Below are 11,265 nucleotides of genomic sequence, written 5' to 3' on the forward strand. Positions count from 1 at the left end.
CCCTCCCCCAGAGTGGGCAAGTCTGCCCTTGCTGAACATCCAAGTTTTAAAATGCTACCTTAAAAACAGTTACCTATTTTCCCCAAGAATTCTTATTAGAGAGAATTTTGAATACCACAAATTACTAGAATCTTTCAGAACTAACTAGTGAAAATCAAATATTCTTTCACTTGAAGCAAAAAAGTATTTAAAACAAAAATTATTATTCCTAGGTCTAAGTAGTTACATTGTTTCTGAAAAACCTGGAGGCCTTCAGGGCTTCTTATCAGGCCCTGCCAAACCTGAGCAGGTAGAATGGCCATTCCAGCTATTCCTCCTGTTTCTGCCTCAGACTCAACTTCTTTCCTCAACTACTATCACATTAATTCCCCAGTTACAGTTTCCCTTCAATGGAAACAAAAGCTAGTAGCTATTTAGTAAACCACCCTTCATTAGTTATTTATTTGACTTCCTCTAAGAAGCAAGACCAACACTTTGTTCTTTCTACTTTGCCCGTCTTGCTATTTAAAATAATGTGTGGGGTGCAGTGGCATATCCCCGTAATCCCAGTGGCTCTGGAGGCTGAGGCAGAAGGATTACAAGTTTAAAGCCAGCCTCAGCAACTTATCGAGGCCCTAAACAACTCAGTGAGACCCTGGGGCTGGGGATGTAGCTCAGTGGTTAAGTGCCCCTGGGTTCAACCCCCAAGTACTAAAAAAAAGAAAAGAAAACTTGTGCTCCAGTGCCTCCTGGAGATAGAATCCTACTTATTCTAGCGACTCTTATACTTCTAAGATATCATTAAAATAATTCCCAAAAGAAGAAAGTTCAAAACTGTCTCAAAGGCAGATAATATCTTTTCCTTTCATACTAATTAACTGATTAAGAAAGGTAAAATGAAAAGTCCTTTTTGTTTGTTTGAGATGGGGTCTCTCTAGCTGTGGTGCCCAGCCTGGGCTGGGCTGAAGCTCCAGCCTCAGTTTCCCAAGTAGCTGGACTTACAGGTATGCTCCATAGTACACAACTTGAAAAGTCGTTATTTTTTTTTCTTCTAATAAAATTTTTCTTTTTTTTCTTTCTTTTTTTTTTTTCTTTTTTTTTTTTTTGCAGTGCTAGGATTGAACTCTGGGATGCTCTACCACTGACAGATATCATTAGTTCATTTTATTTTATTTTTTTGAGTCCAAGTCTTGCTAAATTGCTCAAGGTGGCCATAAACTTGCAATCCTGCTTCAGCTTCCGGAGTCACTGGAATTACAGACATGCACCACCACTCCCAGCATTGGGAGTGCTGCTAACATGGAGTTTTAAAAACAAACAATCAGGAAAATTTTTTACTTCAGGTACAACCAAACCATGTCATTTATTTAATGAAATGTTAAATTTACAGAAACTCTTGGTAATTATGATCACTGGAAAAATGTAACTCACTGTTGAGAAAATTTCCTCAAATCCTCTGAAGTCTTTAAAAATAAGACAGAGCCAAGCACAGTGGCCTGTAATCCGAGCCGGCAGCTCTGGAGGCTGAGGCAGGAGGATGGTGAGTTCAAAGCGAGGCACTACACAACTCAGTGAGACCCTGTCTCTGATAAAATACAAAATTGGGCTGGGGATGTGGCTCAGTGGTTGAGTGCCCCTGAGTTCAGTCCCTGGTATCCAAAAAAAAAAAAGGGGGGGGACGGGGAGGGGGATAAAAATAAGACAGAATTCTCGGCTTGGGATGTGGCTCAAGTATTAGCGTGCTCGCCTGGCATGCGTGAGGACCTGGGTTCGATCCTTAGCACCACATAAAAATAAAATGAAGATACTGTGTCTATCTAAAACTAAAAAATAAATATTTTTTAAAAAGACAGAATTCTTTATCAAGATTCATTTTAGTAAAGTCCTACAAAAAGATAAAAGGATTGAATTACATAAAATCCCAAGTTTCTTTCTTTCCTTTTTTTTTTCTTTCTTTTTTTTTTTTTTTTTTTTTTTGGTACTGGGTTTGAACTCAAGAGCTAAACTTAACCACTGAGCCACATTCCCAACCCTTTCTTTTTTTGTATTTTATTTAGAGACAGGGTCTCACTGAGTTGCTTAATGCCTCACTAAACTGCTAAGGCTGGCTTTGAACTTTCAATCCTCCAATCCTCCCGGATCCTCCCCGCTCCACTTCTTGAGTGGCACTGTGCCCTGCCCAAAGGTTCTTTTTTTTTTTTTTTTTTTAATTTTTTAGTTGAAGTTGGACACAATACCTTTATTTTAAATACTTTTATGTGGTGCTGAGGATCGAACCCAGGGCCTCACACGCTTAGGCGAGTGCTCTGCTGCTGAGCCACAACCCCAACCCCTCAAGGCATCACTTTTTTTTTTTAATATTTATTTATTTTAGTTTTCGGCGGACACAACATTTTTGTTTGTATGTGGTGCTGAGGATCGAACCCGGGCCACACACATGCCAGGTGAGCCCGCTACCGCCACATCCCCAGCCCCCAAAGGTTCTTTCTAATTCGAATTCTGTCAAAGTTTCCCAAAGGCTAATTGTCACCCTTTACCTCAAAATCTGATCCTCCTCCCAATCATCTGAATGGAAAAATCACTGCTGTTTAGCTCTTCTGAAAACTACTGACATCTCTAAACAGTAATGTCTGATTGTTTTCAAATTCCTTCCTTTAACACCATCTATTTAAGTAAACTCAACCTGAATCTAAGAGTTGACATTTTAGCATATGCATGCATCTCAGAAGCATACTCTAGGGTATGTGGAAATCTTAAGTTTGTTACCTCTCTCCTGCTTATTAAAAGACAAATATTAGGTTATGTGAGGAAATGTATTTATCTCTACCACATTACACTACATATTTAATAAAAGATCGACACACACCTATATGCCTAACATCTTTTTTTTTTGAGTTCAAGGATTGAACTCAGGGGCACTCCACCACTGAGCCACATCTCCAGCCCTATTTTGTATTTTATTTAGAGACAAGGTCTCACTGAGTTGCTTAGCTCCTCACTTTTGCTGAGGCTGGCTTTGAATTTGCAATCCTCCTACCTCAGCTTCCCAAACCGCTGAGATTAACAGGCGTGCACCACTGCACCCGGCTATGCCAAACATCTTCATATATTGTGAGACATGGTTGGCAAGATTTCCCCCAGAACATAAGGAAATATAGGTAGTAGTTTCAGTCTCTGTAATTGAACAAAAGCAACTTTAAAATATTTTTAATATACTCTTGCTCTCATTAAGTTGATCTGTCTTCTGCATAAGAGAAAGAATGAAGAAAAACTCAAACAATATGCCTCTATATGAATGTACAGATCTACAGGTCTGAAGTCTGTTTTTAAGACTCTGGAAAACAATTTTCTAGAGTGGACATTGCAGCTCTTAGAGCATTCCATTAGACCATTCTTCCAAATACCATCCATGTGCCTTGAGGGAAATTGTTCACTAAAGTATGTTCCCAAAATTCCACCAGATGTTACAGTCACAGATTTTTCATTAGTAACTTGACACTCCTTCACCTTATTAGTTGGGAACCTCTGAAGAAATATCATGCCTACAAATGCTAAATTAAGATATTATGGGGCTGGGGATGTGGCTCAAGCGGTAGCGCGCTCGCCTGGCATGCGTGCGGACAGGGTTCGATCCTCAGCACCACATACAAACAAAGATATTGTGTCCGCCGAGAACTAAGAAAAAATAAATAAATATTTAAAAATTATCTCTCTCTGTCCCCCCCCCTTCTCTCACTCTCTCTTTAAAAAAAAAAAAAAGATATTATGGAAAGGGAGAAATTGCATTGACTATTTAATCAGAATATAACTCCTGATGGCTGAAAAGAACACTCAAATATACAGCACCTCTAACATGTGAACAGTTTTCTCTTGACTTCTTTTCCCCTCCTCACTCATTCAACTGTGTTTTCTAATTCAAACTGTTAAATTTCCCTATTACATTCTATACCACACCAATTTTGTCTTATTTGTCACTTATATTGCTAGGAAAACAACAAATTCTTCCACCACTTGTTTTTTATCACACCCTCTTTCACAAAATTATTTCTTAAAAAGTGAAAACTCACCTTTTGAATCCGTGTACCTCTCTATCTTACAAATTCATGGGAATCAAGTCTTTTTCATCTATTTTCCACCCTCTCCCACATAGTCTCAGTATCTCAAATGACCTGGAGAAATGCTTTTTTGTTTGTTTGTTTCATACCAAACAGTAACAGGCCTATCCATCACAGCTACTACTGTTGGGGGGTGGGGATTACCAAATATTTATGTTAAGGCCAAATTAAGATATCCCATCAAAAACTCCAACAGTCACACTACTGCTAAAGAAAACAGGGTACTTTAAAAAAAAAAAAGTTTTCTTTAACATCTGAACAAGACTTATAAATACTAAAATCAATTAAATTATCACAACACTCTCTTCCAGTCACATTAATCTTGCATCTTTTTAACCAGTTCATTTTTAAGAACACTTTTCAGCAGAAGAGGCAGCCCTGAGAATTGGAAGGTTGATAATAAGTAATGTGAATTCAGAACTTTTCAAAATATTTTAGAACTGCCTGAACCTGGTTGATGATTCAACCTTGATTAATTAGTATAGAGACTCATCACAAGTTAGCCAACAATCCCCTGTGTGATGGCACTTCTGCTAGGTCAAAAGGATCACCTAATTCAACCTGGAGAGTGGGAGGGGGGTCTCACCTCCACAGGCAGGGTAAAAAGATAATGCTTTCTAGGCATCGGAGCAGGTTCACTGCCAGGTCCATGGTCCACTGTCCTGCTAGTGGAAGAAGTCTAGAATATGGTAGGAAGACACTGGGTGTGTTTCCACCTGGCACCATCTCCTAACTTTCTTTGCCTCCTAAGGACCCCAAGGGTGGTTTTCCTTGGGCGGTTGCAGGATACTTATTAAAAGGACGCAACTACCTCGTGGGTTTGAGGAGGAAACCTCCGGTGAAAAAACCAGGAGCCCTTGCGCAGATCCTGCTTGGGTCCGAAGGGTCACTGACAGCCTCCCCTGGGGAGCCGCCCGCACTTCTGGCGGGATCAGGCAGAGGGAGGAACCGCGGGCTCCAGCGGAGCTCAAGCCTCGGGGGGAGGGGAAGACCTTCAGGCGCGCAGGGATGGGGAGCCCCGCGCCGCCCTTGAGCCTCGGGGCTTGGGGAGGCCCGGTCAGTGCGCGGACACGGCCGCCAGCACACCTGAGCCGCGCCCAGCCCGGCAGTCGGTCACCGCGACCTCGCCCTGCCCGGCCGCCCCCTGGGCCCGCCCGACGGCCGCCCCAGCCGAGCCCCGACGTCAGCTCGCGGGGTCCCGGCCCACCGCCCCCGACCCGACCTGGTCGCCCGGTCCCATCGTACCTGACCGGCAGCGGCTGCGGCAGCGGCGGCGGCGGCGGCGCTGCTCCTCACGTACCCGTTCCGCACTTCCCCGTTCGCCACGCAGCCGTTCGCGCGCGCTGGGCGGCGGCAGCAGCAGCCTCCGGGTTCCGGCCGCATCGTCCCGGCAGCACCAAGCGCAGGGAAGGCTCTGTAAGCAGCGGCTGCAGCTCCGACTCCCGCTCCGCACCGCACCCACCTCCCCGAAACCGGAAATGGCTGCAGCGCCGCCGCCAATTCCCGGTGCGGCCGTCACACGGAGGTGGGGCCCGCTCTCCGGAGGACGCGACTCGCCCAAGGCCCGGTGATGAAGGGGGACCCGGGGCGGGGCCGAGCCGCGCAGGGACGAGGGCCTGACGGAGGCTGGCCAATCCGGAGGAGGAGGAGGCGGACCTGTGCTGCTTCCCAGCCAATCACGGGTAAGAGCAGCGCGGCTCTCCCGCATCGAGGGGGCTTCTCTAGAAGGGACTCGTGGACCTGGCACCTGATTGGAGACCCAAGCCAGGTCGTGTAGGGCTTGGCAGCTTAATGGTCCAGACTAAGGAGGAGGCGGAGTCCAGGAAAAAGTAACCAATGAGAGTGTGAGGAAAGAAAGAGGGGCTGAACCTGTCTCTAGAGCGGGTTCCCTGGTTCTCCCAGACAGGTGGTGCCCTCTCTTCCATTGCCTCCTGGGAAGTAGAATCCCAGCCCAAGACAGGCAGCTCATTATTTCATTAGCAAATCCCCCTGTGGGTATTAATAGAATAGCCTTTTTGACAGTCTCTCACCATTCTTCAATATGCAACACACGTTAACACAATTCTTAAGTAATAATTCAGATGTCTCTTCTTGTGCCCTTCACGATTGTCCCTGTCAGGGTTTTCCCCACTTCCTTTTAAAGACTTTTCTTGAAAATCAGGAAACCTGGGCTGTGGATATGGCTCAGTGGTAATGTCTGCCTGGCTTGCATGAGGCCGTGGGGATTCAAAAAATAAAGAAAGAAAATCAGGAAACCTTTCAACTCTGTCAACTAGACACTAAAATTTGAATATTTAACCACTTCGGGACTCAAATTTCTTGAAACGGAGTTAATACTTTCTGCTTCACAGACTCATTGCTAGAATTATATTAGTAAAGTGTTACGCATCAAAATATCTTACCCAGTCTAGGAGCATGGTAAATATTATTTTCTAGCTCTTTTAGTTCTGTCTTTGTAGAGTGGTTAAAAAAAAAAAAAAGAAGTTTGGTCTACATTAAAGCAAGAGACTTTCAGTTACCCATAAAGAATTTAGTGTCAAGTTAAAGAGTATAGACTCGAGTCAGTCTGGGTTTCAATCCTGGCTGTGCCATTACTAGCTGACTGACCTCTATTTGTCTTCCTCTGTTCAGTGGGGATAATAATAGTTGTCATCAGGATCTAATGAGTTAATACATGTAAGGTGTTTTGCATAGGACCTAGCAATTAGGAAGCATTCATTAAGTGCTGGTTATTATTAATTGTTGACTGCACCTCATAGAGTCCCTGCATTTTCCCCCTACTCTCCTGGAGCTTTAGAAACAGGTTGATAAGGAATCAGTTTTGCGTGGGGAACTGAACAGTAAGAGCAGGTGGGGAAGACACCTATTTGAATGGACAAACATTAAGATCCTGAAGTGAACATAAGTCAATGGATTAGGGTTAAAAAAAAAGAATATTATGCACCATGAAACTGACATTCCAGGGAGAGACAAGTGCACATATAAAGAAAACAATAAAAGGCTGACCCAGGCCAGGAGGAACTGGGTGACAGGACTTCTGGTGAGGAAGGATGGATGACAGTGGCAAGTCAAATTTCCACATAGCAAGTTTTCAGGGCAGGAATCTGTTGGAAGCAGGAGCAGGACCTAAGAGATTTTATTGAAGCTTAGATAATAAGCTGAATGAATCTTGAGAAGGCTTGAGAGGATGATACAGAACGAGATGGATCTTGAGGATTAGCAAGATTTGGAAAACAAGAACTGAGAAGGAAAGGGAGGGTGTTCTAGAGAGAGGGTACCTGCAAAAGCTCAAGTGCAGAGGATGGAAAGAGCAAAGTCTGAACTGGAGCCTAAGAAGAGTAAAGGTACCTGGCTAGATTAGAGGGATCCTGTTAGCCAGTCCCACCTTCCTGAAGGGAGGACTCCAGCTCCTTATCTTGTTCTGCCACTTACTCATCATGTGTGGTCTTGAGCCAGTCATGTATACCCAGCCCTGGTTTCCTCACTCATCTTCTGAAGTTAATACCTGTGCTACTTACCTCACAAATGATTGGATTGCTCCATATGCCATTGCTAAATCGAAAAAATGGATGTCTCAGTAGGCAGTAGGAAACACTCCAGGCTCCAGGCTTGTGAAAGGTGCCTCATCATCCTAACTTTATAGAATTCATATGCAAAGTTCTGTGCTGGACTCAAGAAACATAATTCTCCTCTTCCTTCAAGGTTGCTCAAGCCACTTTAGCTACAAAGCCTTTCTTGAATGTCAGCCTCCCTATAACATTAGGAGGTTGACGTTCAAGGTGTCCATTACAAGAAGATAGAACCTAGGAATAAAAAGAACAAACAACAATACTTTGGAATGCAAGTTAAAGGAGAAGCTCTCCTGTATAGCAACAGGGATTGCTTCCTAGAAGAGAAATGAAATGAAAGAAACCAGGCATTTCACGGGGGAGTAGCCAGCCTGCACTATCAGACTATCAGATAGGAGTTTTGGTTGCACACAGTGCAAGTCAACTTTCGCTGACTGACATGGAAGATAATTCACTGGAAGGTTATCGGCAGCTCAGAGACTTGCCTGAAGCTCCAGAAGGCCAGGCAGCAAGGACCACAACAAGGCTTTGTGGCAGGAACTCTGCTGAGCAGGTTCAATTACTTCCACCCAGCCCTTCCCTCCTTCGGTGGCTTGGTCAGGGGTCAGAGTCCTGTGGAGAGCATCTGATTGATTGAGTTAGGTCACACCACACAGGCACAGACAGAAGAAGAATATGGCTCCTTCATTTTCACTGGTAGAAGGGACCTACCAACTTCACCCTCCAAGAAGAGGATACACAATGAGGAAAGGTGATTTCCCAAAAGGAAATTGGGGACCAAATAGAAAAAAGGAATGGACACCCAACAAGCAAAAATGATGAATGCCCACTTTATCTGTAAGACCAAAGAAGAATCACAGGATAAAAAGTGCCCTTTAGAAGTGATCTGCTACTGTCAACACCAGAGCTAGACCACTCAGAACTACTTTCCGATCCTGACTCTGAGACCTTCATTTAGTCTTCTATTTTCAAACTTCCCATGCTTCATTCATTCATTTCTCTATTTTGGTCACTCACTTAACAAATATATATATTTTTTATTTTGCTGAGCATCCTGTCAGATAACACAACTACAAGGATAAGCAGAAAGTATAGGGTCTCTGCCCTTATGGAAATCTCAGTCTTCATTTACAAGAAATGGGTCTCTATTTCCTTTACATTATTCCTAATCGAATACAACCAGGGAAAGAGACTACTGCTCTCCCTGGAATTCTGACCCCATTTTTGCAGAAAAACCTTAGATAATGTTTTTCGATCATTTTTGGCGGCAATATTTATATCCACAAAACTGGAAAGGCCCTGGAACAAGAGCTAAGAATTGCATTATTATTGGGAGGACTGAGCTATTTAAAGGAATGATTGCATGCATATATAAAACTTTAAAAGGAATAATAGGAGCTGGGAATGTAGCTCAGTGGCAGAACACTTATCCATCATGCATGAGGCTCTGGGTTCAATCCCCAGCACTGCAAAAAGAAAATAAAAAAGAGGGATCATAGTTTCTGATTACGCACCTACTGGGTGCCTGCTGAGCATCCACTAGAGCAATTTTAATCTGTGTCTAACAAGGCATCTGCAATAGGTGCTCTGTAGTAAGATAGATGAGCACTCCAGGAATTGGCTAGAACCTGTGTCTCAATGGCAGGTCTCTGCCCTTGTGTTTCCTCTGCTCCAGAAACACCTCTGAGCTTCCAACTGAACTGCCACACCCTACACTGCCATCCTGAATTTCCTGTGGGCACTCATCCAGCTGAATGTTGCAATTATCTGAGGTTCTGTTTCAGGAAGTGAACTTTTGCTTCTGGCTCCAGGAAGGAGAAAAAGGGGTGGTGATCGAGATAACAATTATGATGATAGTGGTAGTGTTAGGATGTTAGGATTCTGACTTGCAGTTTTGAACTGAATTCAAAATGAATTTATAAAAGAAGATTTATTGGTTCTAATAAACAAAAAGGCCAGGGGCACATCTGACTGTTTCCCTGTATCCCAGTGAAGTCATTAGGAATTTGTCTTCATCCTTGGTTTGGTATCCCTCGTGGTTGACTTTATTGCCATATTGGTTGTCACCACATGATGACATGTTACATAGCAAGCAAGCTTGCCATGAGTAGCTTTAAAATCTTAGCCAAGGTGCCAGACACAGTGGTGCAACTCTGTAATCCCAGCAGCTCAGAGGCAGAAGGATTGCAAATTCAAAGCTAGCCTCAGCAACCTAGAAAGGCCCTCAGTAACTTAGCAAGACCCTATCTCAAAATAAAAAATTGGGGATGTGGCTCGGTGGTTAAGTGCCTCTGGGTTCAATCTCCAGTAACCAAAATAATAATGATGATGATGTTAAAAATCTCATCCAAGGGGCTGTGAGTGTAGCTCAGTGGTAGAGTGCTTCCCTAGCATGTGGGAGCCCCTGGGTTCCAGCCTGGCATCACAAAAAACAAAAACAACAAAAAGCTCAGCCAGGAGACAGTCCTTTTTTTGGTAATCCCCCCTGAGGTGGACTCCCATTGCCTCAGATGGATGTTGAATTGATTGGCCAGGCCTGAATCTTGTACCTACCCACTCCACCAATTTGAGGCCAGTGCTTTCCCGACTGGAAGAGATGGGTATTGTTACCATATAAAAGTGATAGACAGCTATAATTAACACAGGACTGCTAGGAGCCACAAGCAAATAATAAGATGCAGGGCACTTTCGGTTGTAAGGTGACACCAGCTAGCCATTGAGATGATATGATTATGTTAAGATTTACATTCATATGGAAATTGGACTCCTGCTGTTCACCTTGGCCTGCTCCGGGACTCCTGGAGAGTTCCCATTGGTTGGGGAAGGATAGTAGGAGGGAATTCCGGGGGAGGTGGGGGGGGTCCGTTCCGGTAGACGCGCGTGGGTGGACCGGTTTTTGGCTTGCCGGCGCGTAGGGAGTATTGGCGGCTTTTTCCAAAATAAAGTTTTGTTCCTGCTTGAGTGGCTCGTGATTCTGTGCCCAGCCAGACTGAGGCACAGGACCATTTTACTGACCATATTGGATATGATGACAGTAAAAAGCAGGAAGCAGGGATGCATAGAAGATTCTGAAAGACCCTCAGACCCTCAAATCCCCCGTCCAAAAGAGAACTACGGGTCACACTGGCTGCAAAAGCAAGAGGCAAGTTTATTAATACACAGGCGCCTGCGGGTGCACAGCAAAACCTCAGCCGAAGCTTTGGTGAACTGGCACACTGGGCTTTGGGGTACAGTTCTTTTATAGGGTGAGGGGAGCTGTTTCCTGCCTAGCACACTAACAGGTATCTCATTGGTTCTTTTGAATCCAGCATTAGGGTAAACTTGCTTTTCACTATACGTTCTCGGAAAACCTACAGGGTTACATTCCATTCTTTCTGTTCCTGCTTATCTGTCCTGTTAGCTCAAGCATGTCCTGAGATATGGGTGCAGTGCTCTTTCTCAACCGGTTATATGGTAAGCTCATCCGGTACTTGTGCCTGTTTATTGCATACTTTTACTTTCACAACAAGGCCTCAGGTTATGGGGCTGGGGTCTTTCATTCCCCCCTTTTTCTATATCATGGATAAAATCTTATATCCATCGTTCCGCCTGTTCAGATTCTT

The 11,265-nt window shown here is 44.1% G+C and overlaps 1 protein-coding gene across 1 annotated transcript in view; it reads right to left on the bottom strand.

Annotated features, from left to right (window-relative positions):
- SPTLC2 (serine palmitoyltransferase long chain base subunit 2) overlaps positions 1 to 5,670 on the bottom strand; it is a 109,217-nt gene extending 103,547 nt beyond the window's left edge. The window contains exon 1 of the mRNA XM_081291284.1: positions 5,340 to 5,670. Within this exon, the coding sequence (XP_081147410.1) occupies positions 5,340 to 5,477 (138 nt within the window). The 5' untranslated portion in view covers positions 5,478 to 5,670. The remainder of the gene's footprint in view (positions 1 to 5,339) is intronic.
- Positions 5,671 to 11,265: the final 5,595 nt, after the last annotated feature.

Source organism: Spermophilus citellus (genome assembly GCF_964194105.1).
Source record: "Spermophilus citellus genome assembly, chromosome: 4".
Lineage (NCBI taxonomy): Eukaryota > Metazoa > Chordata > Mammalia > Rodentia > Sciuridae > Spermophilus > Spermophilus citellus.